Source organism: Micromesistius poutassou (assembly GCF_964030765.1).
Source record: "Micromesistius poutassou genome assembly, chromosome: 11".
Taxonomy (NCBI): domain Eukaryota; kingdom Metazoa; phylum Chordata; class Actinopteri; order Gadiformes; family Gadidae; genus Micromesistius; species Micromesistius poutassou.
The window spans coordinates 18,730,775-18,749,065 of record NC_140281.1 but is presented as its reverse complement, the minus strand read 5'-3'; the positions used below and the strand labels follow the sequence as shown (position 1 = coordinate 18,749,065).

At 41.9% G+C, this 18,291-nt stretch overlaps 1 protein-coding gene across 4 annotated transcripts; it reads left to right on the top strand.

The window, feature by feature from the left end:
• Nucleotides 1–144: 144 nt before the first annotated feature.
• LOC311355556 (V-set domain-containing T-cell activation inhibitor 1-like) lies at nucleotides 145–14,443 on the top strand. 4 transcript variants are annotated; one of them, XM_084475323.1, is made up of 7 exons: nucleotides 145–541; nucleotides 1,377–1,530; nucleotides 2,631–2,948; nucleotides 3,453–3,719; nucleotides 4,057–4,356; nucleotides 4,596–4,690; nucleotides 4,862–6,616. In XM_084475323.1, exons 2-7 carry the CDS (start codon nucleotides 1,461–1,463, stop codon nucleotides 4,961–4,963), a joined length of 1,152 nt encoding a protein of 383 aa, XP_084331449.1. In that variant the 5' UTR covers nucleotides 145–541; nucleotides 1,377–1,460; the 3' UTR covers nucleotides 4,964–6,616. The 4 variants fall into 4 exon arrangements, with proteins under 4 accessions (XP_084331449.1, XP_084331448.1, XP_084331450.1 ...); XM_084475322.1 differs by having other exon boundaries at nucleotides 3,441–3,719; XM_084475324.1 differs by lacking the exons at nucleotides 2,631–2,948; nucleotides 3,453–3,719; nucleotides 4,057–4,356; nucleotides 4,596–4,690; nucleotides 4,862–6,616 and adding exons at nucleotides 11,561–11,878; nucleotides 12,384–12,650; nucleotides 13,290–13,583; nucleotides 13,887–14,443.
• Nucleotides 14,444–18,291: the final 3,848 nt, after the last annotated feature.

Genomic DNA, 18,291 nt, shown 5'->3' with positions numbered 1-18,291 from the left:
CATCCTGCCAGCCGTTGGAACGCCCGGCTTGAGCTCTGTATGGCTACACACTGGCCCATAACGTCAGATATGGAAACGCAAGCCAGGATAATCTCACCTTTGAACCCCCCCACAGCCCCCACCTGGACTGTGGGGGGGGCTGTGTACGTGATGTCCTCCGTAAGAAGCAGTAAGAAGCCCTGCTTCTGAATCTCAAGGTTACAGGCAGCAACACGGCAGGATTCCACAATCTAACAAACAAACTCTTATCAGAGTACCAAGCTCCGGCTGTCGCCAGTGTTGAATCTAAATTTAGTATGAGATCGCCACACACGGGAAACTGAGCTAAAGGTTATGCATGCCAAGCTGACGGGCTGAACTCGGCAAGAAGTTTTTAAAGCTTTAGTATTACAAAAGGAAACCATAATCTGCTGGCATTTTTCATTATACTATACTGCATACTGTATAGCTCGACAAGTGGAACGAAGGAAGAACAGCATGACAGCCCTCAACAGAGTCCTGGTTCACACCGCCGTGTTTCTTATGGTCCTCGTTCAGGGAGGTAAGCGTGACTAAATATATGAACTAATATGGAGAACGTTTCAGAGTCCAGCTAGGCCAGCATTGTATAATGGCAAAATGCCAGTAGATTACTGTTTTCTTCTGACAAATGTACTTAATATAATTATTGTACATCAAGTACATTTGTAACCGGAAGGTTGCTAGTTCGATCCCCGGCTCCTCCTAGTGTCAATGTATCCCTGAGCAAGACACTTAACCCTAACTGCTCCTGACGAGCTGGCTGTCGCCCTGCATGGTTGAGTCCGCCGTCGGTGTGTATTAACCGTTGTAAGTCCGTTTGGATAAGCGTCTGCTAAATCCCCTAAATGTAAATATTATTGTAAGTCGCTTTGGATAAAAGCGTCTGCTAAATGAATTAATGAAAATGTAATATGTAGAATGTTTCCATCCAGGATTATTTTAAAATCTAAAGCGGTAGTGAACCCAAACCCCTTTTTTAATGTTTTTATACGTGGTAAAATCATGTCTTATTTGATAGTCAACACAGTCATCTAGTGGCGTTCTCCCACTGGTGTGTGCGGTTGCCTAGCATGGCTGTTTGTGTCTTAATCCCAACAGGCCCAGTGTGTTGTTGAAAGTGTGTCTTTAACTGGTTACGCACTTGTTTTGAGTCTTTGTTGGAAGTTTTGAGTCTGTTTTGAGTCTACCATCCAACGACACACACTTATTGCAGCCCTTTTATTTTACAGTATAGCCTACCTTAAAACAGGATAGTTTATGACTGATGTGCGCAGGCATGACGTGCACATCACCTGCACAGGTGAGGCAGGACTGGCACCGCAACATATTTCTTTCTCGTTGCTTCCTCCTTGCAGCTTGTGTCATGTTATCATTTACCTGACTGGTTGAGCTGAGCTGCAGCTGACTGAGAGGCTCAAGAATCAGAAAGGATCAACAAGATGAGAGAACTCAACAGAGTTCTGGTTCACACAGCCGTGTTTCTTATGGTGGAGGTCCTCGTTCAGGGAGGTAAGCTTGACTAAATATATATAATTAATATGGAGAATGTTTAATTTCCTCGGATAATCTTAAAATCTAGGGGTAGAACCTAAACCTGAACCTTTTTCTAAAATCAATCCTGTGTTTAGCCCGGTCTCTGCCAACCACTTAGTGCGCATTCCACTCTGCTCCCAACGCAGGTAGAGATATTTTTGTGACATCGAAGTGCCTTTAGTATACTATTCAACATCCCGACAAAGGGACACGGGCGGCGAGGTGTGTGTGGATGTGTGGAGCTCTGTCTGGGCAGCGGTTGATGTCTGTGACAGAGAGGGGGGGTTGAGCTCCTCATACACTTAGTGGGCTATAACGCCACTTTGTGTGCCGCATTTCATGACCAACATCGCTCATTATAACGCTCATACACAACGACAGTGACTACAAAGTCTTACAAAGTTCCTTGGGTCGTAACCATGGGGATGACACGCAAATTGGTTGGCAGAGGCTTACAAAACAGAGCATTTTACTCCTGTTTTTCTCTTAATTAATTTATAAAATGGAATTGATTACTATGTTTAAGATCATATACGACATATTGCAGCTTTGAAACAACAACACTAACTGATGATGATTTTGGGTTCACTACCTCTTTTAGCAACAACAAATCCCTGAAACATAGGGTACAATATAATAGTTTTGCTGTTCATTATATGATATATACTAGATACTGCAGTTCATATTTTTGAACTGTCGTCATACAGAAACCATTTAAAAATTCCACCAGAGGATAAACCTGCCTGATTACATTCACTGGAAGTCAAGTATTCTAAGTATTTGTTTAGTAAGGTTGGCCTACCGGTGGGTACTGTTGTGAGATAGAAGTGAAAGTGGTTTGTTGTCAGTGGAAGTTTGGTATATCACATCTTTACAGATAGGAACTTATACATAGTTCTCACTATGACAATATGCTATGGCAGTGGCTCTGTCTGGACACTGTGCGATCCTGTTTCACGCCCGTGGATAACTTTAAACATTTTGCAACAATAACATATGCCAAAAGGTGAATGTGTGAGTGTGTGCTGTCATCAACATCCAAACTGTGAACCACGGTTGTACCCTCTGATCTCCAGAACCCCAGGTGGGCTGTGTGTTTGGGGGGAACTGTGTGCTGCCCTGCCGCTTCCAGCCAAACAGTGATACTCTCCTCCACTGGAACAAGTTAAATGGGAAGAATGTTCAGGTCCACTCCTACTACGATGACCAGGACCAACTGGGATACCAGGACCCTCTATACAAGGGAAGGACCTCCCTGTTCCGTGACCAGATCTCAGGGGGCAACGCATCCCTTCGCCTGGCCAGGGTGAACCTCCAGGACCAGGGCAGGTACCTGTGTTACGCCAGCACTTCACAGAAAAACCAGGAGACCTTTGTCATCCTGACAGTGAGAGGTGAGCTCAAGTCCTGATGTCATATCCTATCCTAAATAATTGTGTAGTTTGAGTCCATAAACGTATTATGTTCATATTTTAATAACAAAAACTATGACCTCTGCATATGTATTAACCAATGGCAGAACAGCTTTAAGTTGATGCAGAAAGTTGTGTAGTTACGCAGTTACGTCATTTTTCTAGGCATCTAAAGCAATTTTATTTGGCTATATATTTTCATAAAGTACAGCAACAAAGGTCAATAACTCAGTTAAGGGTCCACTTACACCTCACAAAATTTATTTTCGAATATTACCCTACAATCTGAGACCTGAGTTTTGTTCAACAACTAAATAAAACTGCAACGTTCCCATGTCAGTGTGTGTGTATTTTGGTATATTTTCTGATGTAACGTTCATGGTTTGGTTAGCAATAAAACCTAACTACGCCATTGATATCAGTAGCAATGCATATGCAGCAAACTATTAGTTTCTTGTTTTAATGTCGTTACAGCTCCTGATCCAGCTCCTGTTGCTAGAGTGGACATTGTACTAGTGAACAACACTGTCACCTGTAAGTCTGGAGGAATCTACCCAAGACCACAGCTCACCTGGTCCGTCAGTCCTCACCCGGCTACTGTCCTCCAGAACACAACCGATGTCCATAAAGATGACCAGGGACTCTTTAACATCAGTGGCTCCATAAGGACTGTTGACAGTGACACAGAAATGACCTATAGCTGCTCAGTCCAAAATGAACACAGTGCAAGGAAAGCCACGATGAGGCAACACCGTAAGTCTTTGAATATCAGAAGAGCAACAGTCAGAAGTAAAACGTAGATTGTCAATGGCGGCAACTTAAAGTGGCCTGTTACACTCACTAATAGCTAACATGAGAGAGTACTGCTGTTTTGTGAAATTATTGTGGTCTGCAACATCTACTCCATTTTCATCTAAAAATGCCTGAAAAGTTGGACCATTGACGTCAATGGTCAGGGATTTTAATTCTCCATCGGTCAAATCTCCATCGGTCGGAAAAATTGTATCATGGTCCAATTTCTCTGTAGATTTCATAGCAATATCTTTGGTCTCTCTGTCTGTCCACCCACTTTTGTGTCTGTCTTCATCAGCTCCAATGCAAAGTGCTCCTGGGAGTGAGGTGTTACTCCCTTGTGACGGCTCGGGGCTCGATGACATCACCTGGACCTTCAACCAGGACCAGACCATCCTCAGAAGACAAGCAGGACAAGAGAAGGTGGTGGAAACAGAGTGGCAGCAGCATGTCAGAGACCTGTCTGAATCAGGCAACCTCCTGCTGTATGTGACCTCATCAGCCCAGAGTGAAGGGACGTACACGTGTACTCTCAGCAACGCAGACGAAGAAGACGTAACTCAGATTGAACTGAAGATACTGGAGGACTCTCTTGAAGGTAGGCTCTTGGTGAAAATACTGTGTGTGAAAAAGTGTGTGTGAAAAAGCGACATTGTGTTTTAACACTTAGCTGATACTGGGGGTAACTGATAAGCCACCTTAGACATTGGGTTTAGAACATTGTTATCTAGATCATGTTTATTGTGAAGGTATTAAGATGTGTCTTGCTGTCATTGTTATTATTATTCTCAATCTTATTATGGAAAGAATAATAAACATTTTCTTTATCTGTTCCAGGGGGATCTTCTAGCACAGTTGGGATCGTATTAGGAGTCGTGGTTCTAGTTATCTTTTTAATCGTCGCCATCATCATTATATATTGTAAAAGAAAGGTAAAACAACGAGTTTAACCTTCATTTATTACATGTTTACTACACATTTCATCCACTGTAAATTAGTTGAGAAAGTTGGTTATTTCTTGGTAATTTATGAGTGAGTTTATAATTTCACAAATCCGATTGCATGAAGCTGTTATTAATATAACTCTTTGTTTTTACTCTTAGGCAGTGATGGACTGGGCCTCTGGCATTTGGACAAATGTACGATGGGCCGCGGGCTCTCGTGGGCGGTTTGAGTCGGCCGGCCAATCAGAGCCAGGAGCATGATTGTCAAAGGCTGCCGTGCAGCCCCTTCATGGCAAACGGCGGCCACATAACATCTTTCCTACGGTTTTTATAAAAATCACTCCACAATAGCAGCGTCTGGATGTCTAATTACTCATGCATTGACGGTCTTGTACTGCTAACGCTCAACCCCCCCCCCCCCCTCGTCAACCATCCTTTCTGGCCGCAACCGAACACTGTCTCCCCCCCTCAACAATCCTGTCCGGCCGCAACCAAACACTGAACACTGTTGTCATCGAACACTGTCGTCACTGCCCCCCCCCCCACCCCCCCCCACCCCCCCGTTTACAATCCTGTCCGCCCGCAACCAAACGGGTAAGTTCACCACTGGGTAGGTGCAAATGCCTGGGCCGTTTTTTGATCCCAGTCCGTCACTGCTCTTAGGTCAAAGAAATCCTCTGACGATTCAATGCTGTGAGGTAAACGGTTCAACCTCCTGACTTCATGACCCGTAGCATCAGACACAGCAGGGTCACACTGGGTTAGGGGACAGGATTCAACGTTCACATGTCATTTAGGGGAGCCTTGTTAGAGGGGCTGACCAGCTTCAGGGAAGAGGACGGTTGTCAGACGGATGATTGGATGGCAATCAGGGAGGCAACTTCAACACTACAGCAGGGACGTCCACAGAGCTCCCTTCCAGGAGTGCAAACACGTGTATCTGTATCAGGGATGGGCAACTGGCGGCCTGCGGGCCACATGCTGCTCCTCACTCTGTGAGGCCCGCAGATAATTTAAGATTAAAAAAATTACAAAAAACTTGATCAACAAAAAACGTACCTTACAGTCAAGATGAGAAGCGTATAGAGTATATTTTCATAGAATTCAAAGGAAAACCCATGTGTCTAGTTTGCTTAGAAACAATATCAGTCATGAAAGATTTCAACTTTAGCCGCCACTACTACAACTGCACTGAATATAATGCTAGTTGTTGCACTTAATGTTGGGCCAATGTTTTTCAGTTTTATGCCATCATTGAATGAGGATGTATGTGAGCCCTTTGCACTGTTAAAAATAAGAATCACTCATGTGGCTTTTAAAACAAACTTGTTGTGTTTGTCGTTTAACAAGACATGTTAAAAATGGCATTTGAGCATGGAAAATATGGAATTAATGTATATTGGTTGAATTAACATACGTAGGCTATGAATCTGAAAGATTTTTTAGGTAGTGGCCATCCCCAAAATGCACCAGAATACAGGAAATCACATCTACCAAATTCAAAATTTTCAGGGGGAGGACCCCCAGACACCCCCATGGACTACCCCACATCAACAAGTTTCATCACCAGCCACCACTGATACAGACATATAGCTGTTGATCGGATGGAAAAGCAACTTGAGCTGCAAAATTGATGGTGTTAAGGTAGAGGTTGCTCCTATGATGATTTATTAGTATTATTTTCTTTATTTATATTATAATGTAATAATTAGCCCCTTTTATATATTTTAGGGAACTATCTGTAAATGATGTATTACCATCTGTCGTTGTCTTCACTGCCTAACTGTGGGAGGGTGTTAAAATGAGCTTCACCTCAAACACACGATGCCTCTGGTGCTGCGCAGATCTGTAATGTTGTACCCATTACGTTAATGGTGACCACATCAAATTAAATAAATAAATATTTTTTTTTAATCCTCTGTTGCTTGTCATTTAAAATCTTCCCTGCTGGTTTTGTGTTACCTTCTGACACTGTGGCGAGCAGCACGGGAAGAACCAGACGATCCCAGGTCAAAGGAGTTTGCAACCCTCGTGCCCCATACTCTATACGCTCCGGAGTGAGCCTCTGTAGGGCGGCGTGGAGGGCCAGATCCTCCCGTGCAGCAGCGGGGAACTCTGGGTACCCGCGTTGGGTGTAGAGCCGGACGTCTGCGGCCTAAGCCCCCAACCTCTCCTCCTCCTGGCGGCGGCGACCAGCTAGCTGCTACCGGCTCTGGTCACTGAAAGTCAGCTGCCCAAAACATAGGCGCCGATTTATGTTTTTGCCCGTGGGTGCTCAATTATTATTATTATTTTTTTTTTGGTGCTCAAATTAAATTAATGCCACCAAGGTAATGATTGTCTCAAACTGACTTTTATTGCATAGATAGTCACCAACCACAACTAAATACGACACAGTCTGAAGGCAGCAGTATTATGCACACTGGCCACAACGTAACACTTTTTTTTTCACAACGTAACACTAATTATGTCGCTTGCACGTATAATTAAAGGTAACCTATAGCAACACATAGCCTAAGCAAAAAACACAGTAGCCTATTAATTTACTCTCGGCACATTTACAATATCACAGTGTGTATTTTTCAGTACAACCAAGGAAACAATGAAGCTATGTTCATTACATTAATTCGCAAAACACACTTTTGACACAAGACATCTTCAGCTTACTGTTAAGGAAAGGAAAGAACATTTTGAGTCAGTCACTCACCACTGTCTGCTATTGTCTATTTCCTAAGGAGGAACGTGCTCCTCCTGGCAGCTGTGCGAGTGATGTTACGTGACTACGCTAACGTGTAAACGCACAGAGCTGCAATGATTTTAATTGGATAATACGATTTAAGTAAATGCAGTTCATTTTAAAGATACAGTTTCACCACAAGTTTCAATCATTCACTCTTTTTATTTTATTATTATTATTTTTTTTTGATCGACCATCCCGATTGGCCAGTGGGTGCTCAGCGTTGCCAGTGGGTGCTCGAGCCCCGGAGCACCCACGGGATCGGCGCCTATGCCTGGTTCCCTGCTCCCGTGTTCACCTGTTCTCCTGTTCAACCATTCTCCTGTTAACCCGTTCAACCGTTCACCTGTTAACCCGTTCACCTGTTCACATGTATGGAGGAAAAGAGGCTGAATGGTTCAACAACCTTTTTGTTGACATTCTTTTGATTGCTGTAATTATTTTGATTATACTTTGTGCACGTTATAATAAATTAATACTTTTCATTAATTAAAAAAAATAATCTCAGCTAAACTTTTTTGGCAGCGTGTCAGACAAGTAACTAAGCCCAACCTCAGCCTCTTAGCAACTTTGTTTGTTTCCTGTAGTCAGTACACATTGATTAAAAGAGTTCCTACTAGAATTACTATATTGATTACTTACTTTCTGACCTCATTTGAACTTCGCTCAAACAGAAAGGAAAGCTGTCTCTAAAGACTAACCCAGGTTCTCAGGTGGGTCAGGAAGATGTGCTTTGACTATTGTTGAATGTAAATGACATGATCACTTGTTGTTTGATATATTTATGTATAAAGCAATGTATATATTCTATTTATTTATATATCAGAGCGTTTCTATTGTCTGTTAATAATTTGATCAGTTTGTGCCAGATTCATTTACATCAGAGACAATTTATTTTGATTGTTAATTTGAATAAATTATAGAAATGAATTATAGAATAATCAGAAAAAAAATGAATATGAAGAATAGCATGTCTATGTAGATAGGTATGAAATGACTGCCCTATTTTGTATGTTGGAAAAAACAAATAGTTAAAAAACAGTCTTTATGTATCCGACGTCTGAGTGCTCTGTTAGGATGAGATGGATCTGCTGCCATCTTGTCCAGTGTCTTCGTCGTGGTGTAATGTATAGTAGGGATGTGAATAACTCAAATTTTTCATGGTCGAATAATCAGTGGGTGGTATGAACGAATAATCGATTATTCGATGTGTGCCGACATTCACAAAGGCAGCCATGGATCATCGGCAAGAAATCACTTAATATCTTAAACGCAAAAAAACGAACTTTAACAGTGATCAGTGTTTGTGTTGTATGCATATATACATAAATATTTATGCTTGTGTATTGTGTATATAGTTTTTCTGTACATGATTAATAATAATAAAAACCAACATTAGTTCCGTCCGTTAATTCTTGTTTATTTGAATGGGAAAAAATGTTAACAGTCCAAATGTTAAAAATCGACTTTGACCCTCAGGAACGAATAATCTAATAATCAAATATTCTGAATCCCATCACTAATGTATAGGAGCACTCACTACCCTGTGCAGCCGGCTGTTGAGCAGCAGATACACGTCTGCCTCATATTGAAGGCTTTTTAGAAATAATCAGGAGGATAAGTTCTCTTGAAGATATGGACATGGCTTACCAAGTCTTAAACAGTTTGAGACCGATTGAGCAGTGTGTTTGTGTGGAAGATGTCCAAGGAGTTAGCGTTACTTCAAGCAGAGTGCGGGATGTCCGACTCTGGACACGGTGCGCTGGATGGCTTTGTGTTGTCCGGCCTATCAGCCTGCTCTGGTTTGAGATAACCACACCCACTCAATTGAATACACCTGATTGAAATGTGGCATTACGAGATAAATACTACAATTTGAGAGACAACCTCCAAACAACCAGGCATGACGTCACTGATCCACCTACACAGGGGAGGCAGGACTGGCACCGCAACAGATTTATTTCTCCTTGCTTCCTCCTTGCAGCCTGAGTCATGTTATCAATTACCTGACTGGTTGAGCTGAGCGACAGCCGACTGAGAGGCTCAAGAGTCAGAAAGGATCTACAAGATGAGAGAACTCAACAGAGTTCTGGTTCACACAGCCGTGTTTCTTATGGCGGCGGTCCTCATTCAGGGAGGTAAGCTTGACTAAATATGGTTAAAACCATAAAATACAATTTAGTTAATTTTAAACACATCAGAAATTGTCTCTCTCTGGATGCAGCCAAGATATTTATGCACGCCATGATTCTGTCCCGCATGTCATATTGTATCACCTGCTGGGGGCAGGCTGGTGAATCTACTTTGAGACATCTGGAGTCTTTATACAAACAAACTTTAAAAACACTGGACAAAAAGCCAATTCGTTATCATCATTGTAGGATACTTGAGAAACATGAGTTATTGAGCTTTGAGAATTTTAGGTTATTCGCCAATTTGTGTATGGTCTATAAAATTTTAAATGGTTTGGCCCCACAGCCATTATGTGCTTTTGTCCACGCTCGCTCGTCAAATTCCATCAGATCCACTAGAATATCCTCCATACGAGATTGTACCATACCATTTCGCCGCACTGTAGCTGGGCAATCTGCTTTTTCTGTAAGAGCCACAAACCAGTGGAATACCTTACCTGAAGCCGTAAGGAGCAGTAGCTCTCTCAGAGTCTTCAAATCTAACCTAAAAAATCTGTTAAAAGCTGCTCAGCTCTGCAACCACTAAGTTGGTCCTTAGACTTCTTTTTCTGTGTGTGTGGGTATAGGTGTGGGCGTGGGTGGGATGAGAGGGGGGGGGGGGGGGGTTGCACGCAGACGTGTGTAGCCATGTTGTTGTGGTGTTTTATCCCTGTATACTGTTTAATTTGTCTTATTATTGTGTTGTATTTTTTGAGACCTGCCAAGGGACTACAGATGCAAATTAGCTTAAAGCTATAATCTGGTATAGTGCATCAAATGGCAACATTTATGTTCTAACTGTACATTGTCCCTTTTAAATAAATTAAAATTGATTGATTGATATATGAACTAATATGGAGAACGTTTAATTTCCTCGGATAATCTTAAAATCTAGGGGTAGAACCTAAACCTGAACCCTTTTTCTAAAATCAATCCTGTGTTTATGCCGGTCTCTGCCAACCACTTAGTGTGCGTTCCACTCTGTTCCACTCGACGAAGGGACACCGGCGGCGAGGTGTGTGTGGATGTGTGGAGCTCTGTCTGGGCAGGGGTTGATGTCTGTGACAGAGAGGGGGGGTTGAGCTCCTCATACACTTAGTGGGCTATAACGCCACTTTGTGTGCCGCATTTCATGACCAACATCGCTCATTATAACGCTCATACACAACGACAGTGACCACAAAGTATTACAAAGTTCCTTGGGTTGTAACCATGGGGATGACACGCCCCTCCTTTTGTTGGAAAATTAGTTGGCAAAGGCTCGCAAAACACAGTATTTTACTCCTGTTTTTATCTTAATTAATTACCAGTTATAAAATGGAATAGATTACTATGTTTAAGATCATATACGACATACTGAAGCTTTGAAACTACAAAACTAACTGATGACGATTTTTGGGTTCACTACCTCTTTTAGCAACAACAAATCACTGAAACATAGGGTGCAATATAATAGTTTTGCTGTTCATTATATGTTATATTACTACTAGATACTGCAGTTCATATTTTTGAACTGTAGTCATACAGAAACCATTTGAAAATTCCACCAGAGGATAAACCTGCCTGATTACATTCACTAGCAGTCAAGTATTCTAAGTATTTGTTTAGTAAGGTTGGCCTACCGGTGGGTACTGTTGTGAGATAGAAGTGAAAGTGGTTTGTTGTCAGTGGAAGTTTGGTATATCACATCTTTACAGATAGGAACTTATACATAGTTCTCACTATGACAATATGCTATGGCAGTGGCTCTGCCTGGACACTGTGCGATCCTGTTTCACGCCCGTGGATAACTTTAAACATTTTGCATACCAGAAAGGCTTAGCTCTATTACTTAAAACTTTGAGGTTACACCTTTCCCTCACAGTTACATATGCCAAAAGGTGAATGTGTGAGTGTGTGCTGTCATCAACATCCAAACTGTGAACCACGGTTGTACCCTCTGATCTCCAGACACCCAGGTGGGCTGTGTGTTTGGGAGGAACTGTGTGCTGCCCTGCCGCTTCCAGCCAAACAGTAATACTCTCCTCCACTGGAACAAGGTGAATGGGAAGAATGTTCAGGTCCACTCCTACTACGATGACCAGGACCAACTGGGATACCAGGACCCTCTATACAAGGGAAGGACCTCCCTGTTCCATGACCAGATCTCAGGGGGCAACGCATCCCTTCGTCTGGCCAGCGTGAACCTCCAGGACCAGGGCAGGTACCTGTGTTACGCCAGCACTTCACAGAAAAACCAGGAGACCTTCATCATCCTGACAGTGAGAGGTGAGCTCAAGTCCTGATGTCATATCCTATCCTAAAAAATTGTGTAGTTTGAGTCCATAAACGTATTATGTTCATGTTTTAATAACAAAAACTATGACCTCTGCATAGGTATTAACCAATGGCAGAACAGCTTTAAGTTGATGCAGAAAGTTGTGTAGTTACGCAGTTACGTCATTTTTCTAGGCATCTAAAGCAATTGTATTTGGCTATATATTTTCATAAAGTACAGCAACAAAGGTCAATAACTCAGTTAAGGGTCCACTTACACCTCACAAAATTTACTTTAGAATATTACCCTACAATCTGAGACCTGAGATTTGTTCAACAACAAAATAAAATTGCAACGTTCCCATGTAAGTTTTGTGTGTATTTTGGTATATTTTCTGATGTAACGTTCATGGTTTGGTTAGAAATAATACCTAACTACGCCATTGATATCAGTAGCAATGCATATGCAGCAAACAATTAGTTTCTTGTTTTAATGTCGTTACAGCTCCTGATCCAGCTCCTGTTGCTAGAGTGGACATTGTACTAATGAACAACACTGTCACCTGTAAGTCTGGAGGAATCTACCCAAGACCACAGCTCACCTGGTCCGTCAGTCCTCACCCGGCTACTGTCCTCCAGAACACAACCGATGTCCATAAAGATGAGCAGGGACTCTTTAACATCAGTGGCTCCATAAGGACTGTTGACAGTGACACAGAAATGACCTATAGCTGCTCAGTCCAAAATGAACACAGTGCAAGGAAAGCCACGATGAGGCAACACCGTAAGTCTTTGAATATCAGAAGAGCAACAGTCAGAAGTAAAACGTAGATTGTCAATGGCGGCAACTTAAAGTGGCCTGTCACGCTCACTAATAGCTAACATGAGAGAGTACTGCTGTTTTGTGAAATTATTGTGGTCTGCAACATCTACTCTAATTTTGTCGAAAAATGCCTGAGAAGTTGGACCATTTGACGTTATTGGTCAGGGATTTTAATTCTCCTCCATCTGTCAAATTAGGAAAAAATGTGTCGTTAGGCCTGGGCAATAAAACAATAAATTATCATATCGTGATAGACTTTTGATCAATATCAATATAAAACATGTTCAATATATATTGATAAGAGACTGGACCACCAAATCTAGCAGTAGGGTTTGTTACACAAACACGGTTCAATACTTATCAATGAATAACAGTGGAATGTCATATTAAGTGTTAAACATAAGTGTTTAAATCCAGCATGGTAATTCCTAGTCTTTTTAGGTCATTAAAATGATCAATAGTTATCGATATCGATCAATATGATCAAGTTATATCGTGATGTCTTTCAGCCATATCGCCCAGGCCTAGTCATGGTCCAATTTCTAATTTCAATACAATATCTTGGGTCTGTCCACCCACTTGTGTGTCTATCTGAATCAGCTCCAAGTGCTCCTGGGAGTGAGGTGTTACTTCCTTGTAACGCCTCGGGGCTCGATGACATCACCTGGACCTTCAACCACGACCAGACCATCCTCAGAAGACAAGCAGGACAAGAGAAGGTGGTGGAAACAGAGTGGCAGCAGCATGTCAGAGACCTGTCTGAATCAGGCAGCCTCCTGCTGAATGTGACCTCATCAGCCCAGAGTGAAGGGACGTACACGTGTACTCTCAGGTACGCAGACGAAGAAGACGTAACTCAGATTGAACTGAAGATACGGGAAGATCCTATTGAAGGTAGGCTCTTGGTGAAAATACTACAGCAATCTGTGTGATGCTAAAACAACTGTGGTGTGAAAGCGTTATCAGGCTTAAAATACTTTGATGATGTCAATTATCAAATGTAAAAGAAAAAAATGTCACCTTAGACATTGTGTTGAAAACATTGTTGACTAGGTAATGAGCTACTTGAATGTATATTGTACCTCTTGTTAATATTGGTAATTATTATACTACTATTAAAAATTAAATCAATAATAATAAATCAAATTATTATTATTATTGTGAAAGAAATAATCAACTTCTCTTTCTCTGTTTCAGAGGGATCCAATAGAACACATTGGACACTCATATCAGTAGTCATCCTTGCAGTTATCATTGTCATCATCATCATCTGGTAAATATTAATGTACACCTTTTATCCACTGAGATTTTGTCGAGAAAGTTGGTGAGGTTATTTCCGGGTAATTTATTTGTGATGTGGGACTGTGTGGCTTAACAAATAGGATTGAGATGAAGCCATTTAATACTAATATAACTCTTTTTACTCTTAGGAGAATAAAATTCAACGAAAGCCCTCAATCCGGTACTTCGACCATCATATAACATCCGTCTACATCTCCTGAAGTATAACAATGCTTCCCCAGAGACCATCTGGTCAGATTGAACCAAGGTCCTTCTTATGAGGGAGCACGGCTGGACAAGACTGAGGAAGTTGTCTGTGTTAAGGGTTAAACCTCCTGACTTTATCACCGTACCCTCAGACCCTCAGACATAGCAGGGTCTGACTCGTCAAATCTTTATTTAGTAATTTATAAGAGTTGAAATAAGGCAGGGCTATTGCCCCATGGGTCACATCCGGCCCATTGATCAGTTTGATCCGGCCAGCAAATTATTAGCAGACCGTAAATAATCGAATTACATTTTTGCCCGAAAAAGCTGTTTCTGAGCAAGGATGAGAGCTGTTTCAATTAAGTCCAATAGGAAACTGTTTTATCCACCAAGCAGCTACATGTTTTTGCTTGTAATAGTAACTTTATCTTCTCTATAGCTGTCTTGGATCATCTGCCAGTGTCCCCATCTGATGGAGAAGGGCAATCTTTACCTCTCCTCTCTCTGGAGCTTGTACGTTCAGTCTCTTGCAAATGCTAATACACTGCCATGTTGTTATTATTATTATTGTTATTATTATTGTTGAATGTTAGTTACACCTTGTTAATAATTGGCCTTAGTCAATTATATAAAGTTTATATGTACAGTGCTACCTTATATGCAGTAGAATGACAAAGGACTTAATGCGGTGGTGTAATAATTTGGTTGAACTGTATGTTTGAATACAGCCTGGAGTTCAAGCAACATCCAGCACCACCACATCCAGCACTCCAGCTCCCTCCAGTGAAACACAGCCTGCAGGTCTAGCAACATCCACTCCAGCTCCCTCCAGTGAAACACAGCCTGCAGGTCTAGAGACATCCACTACAGCTCTCTCTAGTGAAACACAGCCTGCAGGTCTAGAGACATCCACTCCAGCTCCCTCCAGTGAAACACAGCCTGCAGGTCTAGCAACATCCAGCACCACATCCAGCCCTACAGCTCCCTCCAGTGAAACACAGCCTGCAGGTCTAGAGACATCCACTACAGCTCCCTCTAGTGAAACACAGCCTGCAGGTCTAGAGACATCCACTACAGCTCTCTCTAGTGAAACACAGCCTGCAGGTCTAGAGACATCCACTACAGCTCCCTCCAGTGAAACACAGCCTGCAGGTCTAGCAACATCCACTCCAGCTCCCTCCAGTAAAACACAGCCTGCAGGTCTAGCAAAATCCAGCACCACATCCAGCCCTACAGCTCCCTCCAGTGAAACACAGCCTGCAGGCAGCGCCGTCGTATAGGGGGGAAAGGTTATGACAATTATAAGGGCCCACAGCCCGCTAGGGCCCACACACAGCCCCCAGTAGCCTCTATGACAAAATGATTATGCATACACTGAACTAATATATATTCCTATGAATGAATCCGAATTAAAACAAAGCCACAAATCATACAATATTGTATTTTTAATAATGTCAATAATCCCCTTGGCCCCTTCTTAAAAAATGGTTTGGTCCACACTGCGGTTCGTTCTTCCCAGGGACGTGCACACTCAGGAGTTTTGAGGGGCTATTGTTAACGGGGGTTGGATCGCGGACGAGCGCTATTGCGGGCGCGATTGTTGAAGAACACTCAGAGGGCACTTTTTAATACGAGGCTAAAAGGGCAGGGGCTCAAGCACCCCTAGGGCCCTATGTGTGCACCTTTTTTTTTGTAGCATCAGAAGAGATAAGCCAGTCCGATGCTGAACAGGTAATACTAGACAGCATTTTTCATGGAAAATATAAAAGACAGAACAAACGTGATAGATAGTCATTTATATTAAATATAAAATATTTTGTAGCCTCAGAGCAGCAGTCCAGCCTGTCTGATGCTGCTGAGGGGACAGGTAGAGAGGACTAAAAAAAATATAAAAATATATTTGATATAAGATAACCCACACATAGAACTGACAAGATGCATTGAAATTATCCTAAATATTTTACATTTTATTTATATATATATATATATATTATATATATATATATACATATATATAATTGATAGTTAAAGTAACAGATCCTTGAGGTGGATTTTTTATTTGACAAACGTTGATCCAAAAAGGGATAGTACGAGTTTTGTGCTGTTCATTTATGCAAATTCTTCCATCACTGAAAAAAGTGGGCCAGTGTGGGCCTGAAACTCCCGGGCCGAAAATGGGTCCCACTCCGGCCCTGCCCACACCTATTTGTTGAGTGGTTAATTGAAAATGTATTTGCAATCAGAGGTGTAATAACGTGTTGCAAATCAGGGAAATGAGAATAAGACAATTAATAATACATAATTCACATAATAATACTCTGACTTGTTAAGTCGTTAAATGTAAAAAAGGAAACAAATTGGGTGTATTACACCAGGCACTGTCAAGAACACTGAAAAACAAGAACATTTAAGGTGGCAATGAATGGGGGAGAGGGGCCCACACCGATATTCTTTCAGGGGGCCCAGAATTCCTAGCAACTGCCCTGCCTGCAGGTCTAGAGACATCCACTACAGCTCCCTCTAGTGAAACACAGCCTGCAGGTCTAGAGACATCCACTACAGCTCCCTCTAGTGAAACACAGCCTGCAGGTCTAGAGACATCCACTACAGCTCCCTCTAGTGAAACACAGCCTGCAGGTCTAGAGACATCCACTACAGCTCCCTCTAGTGAAACACAGCCTGCAGGTCTAGAGACATCCACTACAGCTCTCTCTAGTGAAACACAGACTGCAGGTCTAGAGACATCCACTACAGCTCCCTCTAGTGAAACACAGCCTGCAGCAGGTGAGTTGTGTTAATGAATGTTAAAGCTGCAGTGAGGTAATTAATACCAATATATCCCAATCAGGTGCTACTGCGGTACTTAGAAGTTGACTGGGTGTGGTAGGGGCTGATTCTGACCTCTGAGTCCTCCACTAGGATTAGAGTTGGCTGCTATGTTGCCCGGTGTCTTCATCTGAGATGGACATGGAGGATATATTTATTCTGTACCAGAGAAAGACTTTGAAAAGGTCAAACGTACAATGTGATGGGTACAACCGAGGCAAACTCAGCGCCACAACAACAACAACAACAACAACAACAACAACAACAACAACATGGACGTCCTTGGTGACCACCAAAGAGCACACATCAAAGAGTGCAGACACATGTATCTGGATGAATGGAATTGAAAGTTTTCTGACGAAAAGCACAAAGATTTCTTGTTTGGTCACTTGACAAGAGGTGACTTTTTTGTCATCCTTATGATCCTGATTTTTTTTTGTTTGCATTGAGATAAATTTAAATTAATCTTTTAGGCTATGAATGGGTGAATTGTAATATGCGTCCATTATCTTAGTGTACAGTCTGTGGCATTGGACTTCTACACACATTTAAAACAAAAGCACCTCCAACGGATTACATTATAGGTGTCATTTTCAGATGTGTTTTCGAATATGTTTTGAAAAACAATGTAGTGTATTGTGTAATGTATATATATATATATATATATATAATGTGTAGTGTGATGTGTATTTTGTTTTGCCACAAACACTCATACACTGCATCTGGTGCTGTGCAGTTTTTTATGTTTAAACTATTATTTTACTTGTGATGTCCACATAAAATAAATAAAATAAAAATTATTAAAATAAAATCCTCTTTTGTCCTTTATTTCTCAACTCCATGCTGTTAGCGTGTAATATTCCTCTGATTAAACATTCTTTCAATGTCCTTTGTGTTTAAGTTCTGATTTACACCTGATCAATCCATCAAATCTGAATGATGAATTTCCGTATATTAAGCCAATAAATCGTCCAGTATTCTAATATTAGTGTAGCAGGGTCAATGAGTGGGCGGAGACAGAGTTGGCGTTTGATCCAGCCGGTTCGCTTTTAATGCTCAAAAGCGAACAACAAGTAAATCATATAGCAAAAGAAGTTGATCGGTAGTGTCCAAAAACACGGCGGCCAGGCTCTCAGGCTCTCAGGCTCTCTGCCCCTTTGGCCGCTGTCTCTCCTGTCCGCTTAAGCGTCTCTCCGCTCTCTGCAGTGTTTTCCCCCCTACTGAAATGCAAAGCAGACACATAAATACACACTTCCTGATTGCCCCAGCAGACCCGGTGCTCCATACT

Coding starts and splice junctions, on each gene's coding strand:
- LOC311355556 (XM_084475322.1), top strand. CDS start 1,461: ATGAGAGAACTCAACAGAGTTCTGGTTCACACAGCCGTGTTTCTTATG. Junction 4,357..4,595: donor ACTGGAGGACTCTCTTGAAG/GTAGGCTCTTGG, acceptor TATCTGTTCCAG/GGGGATCTTCTAGCACAGTT. Junction 4,691..4,861: donor TTATATATTGTAAAAGAAAG/GTAAAACAACGA, acceptor TTTTACTCTTAG/GCAGTGATGGACTGGGCCTC.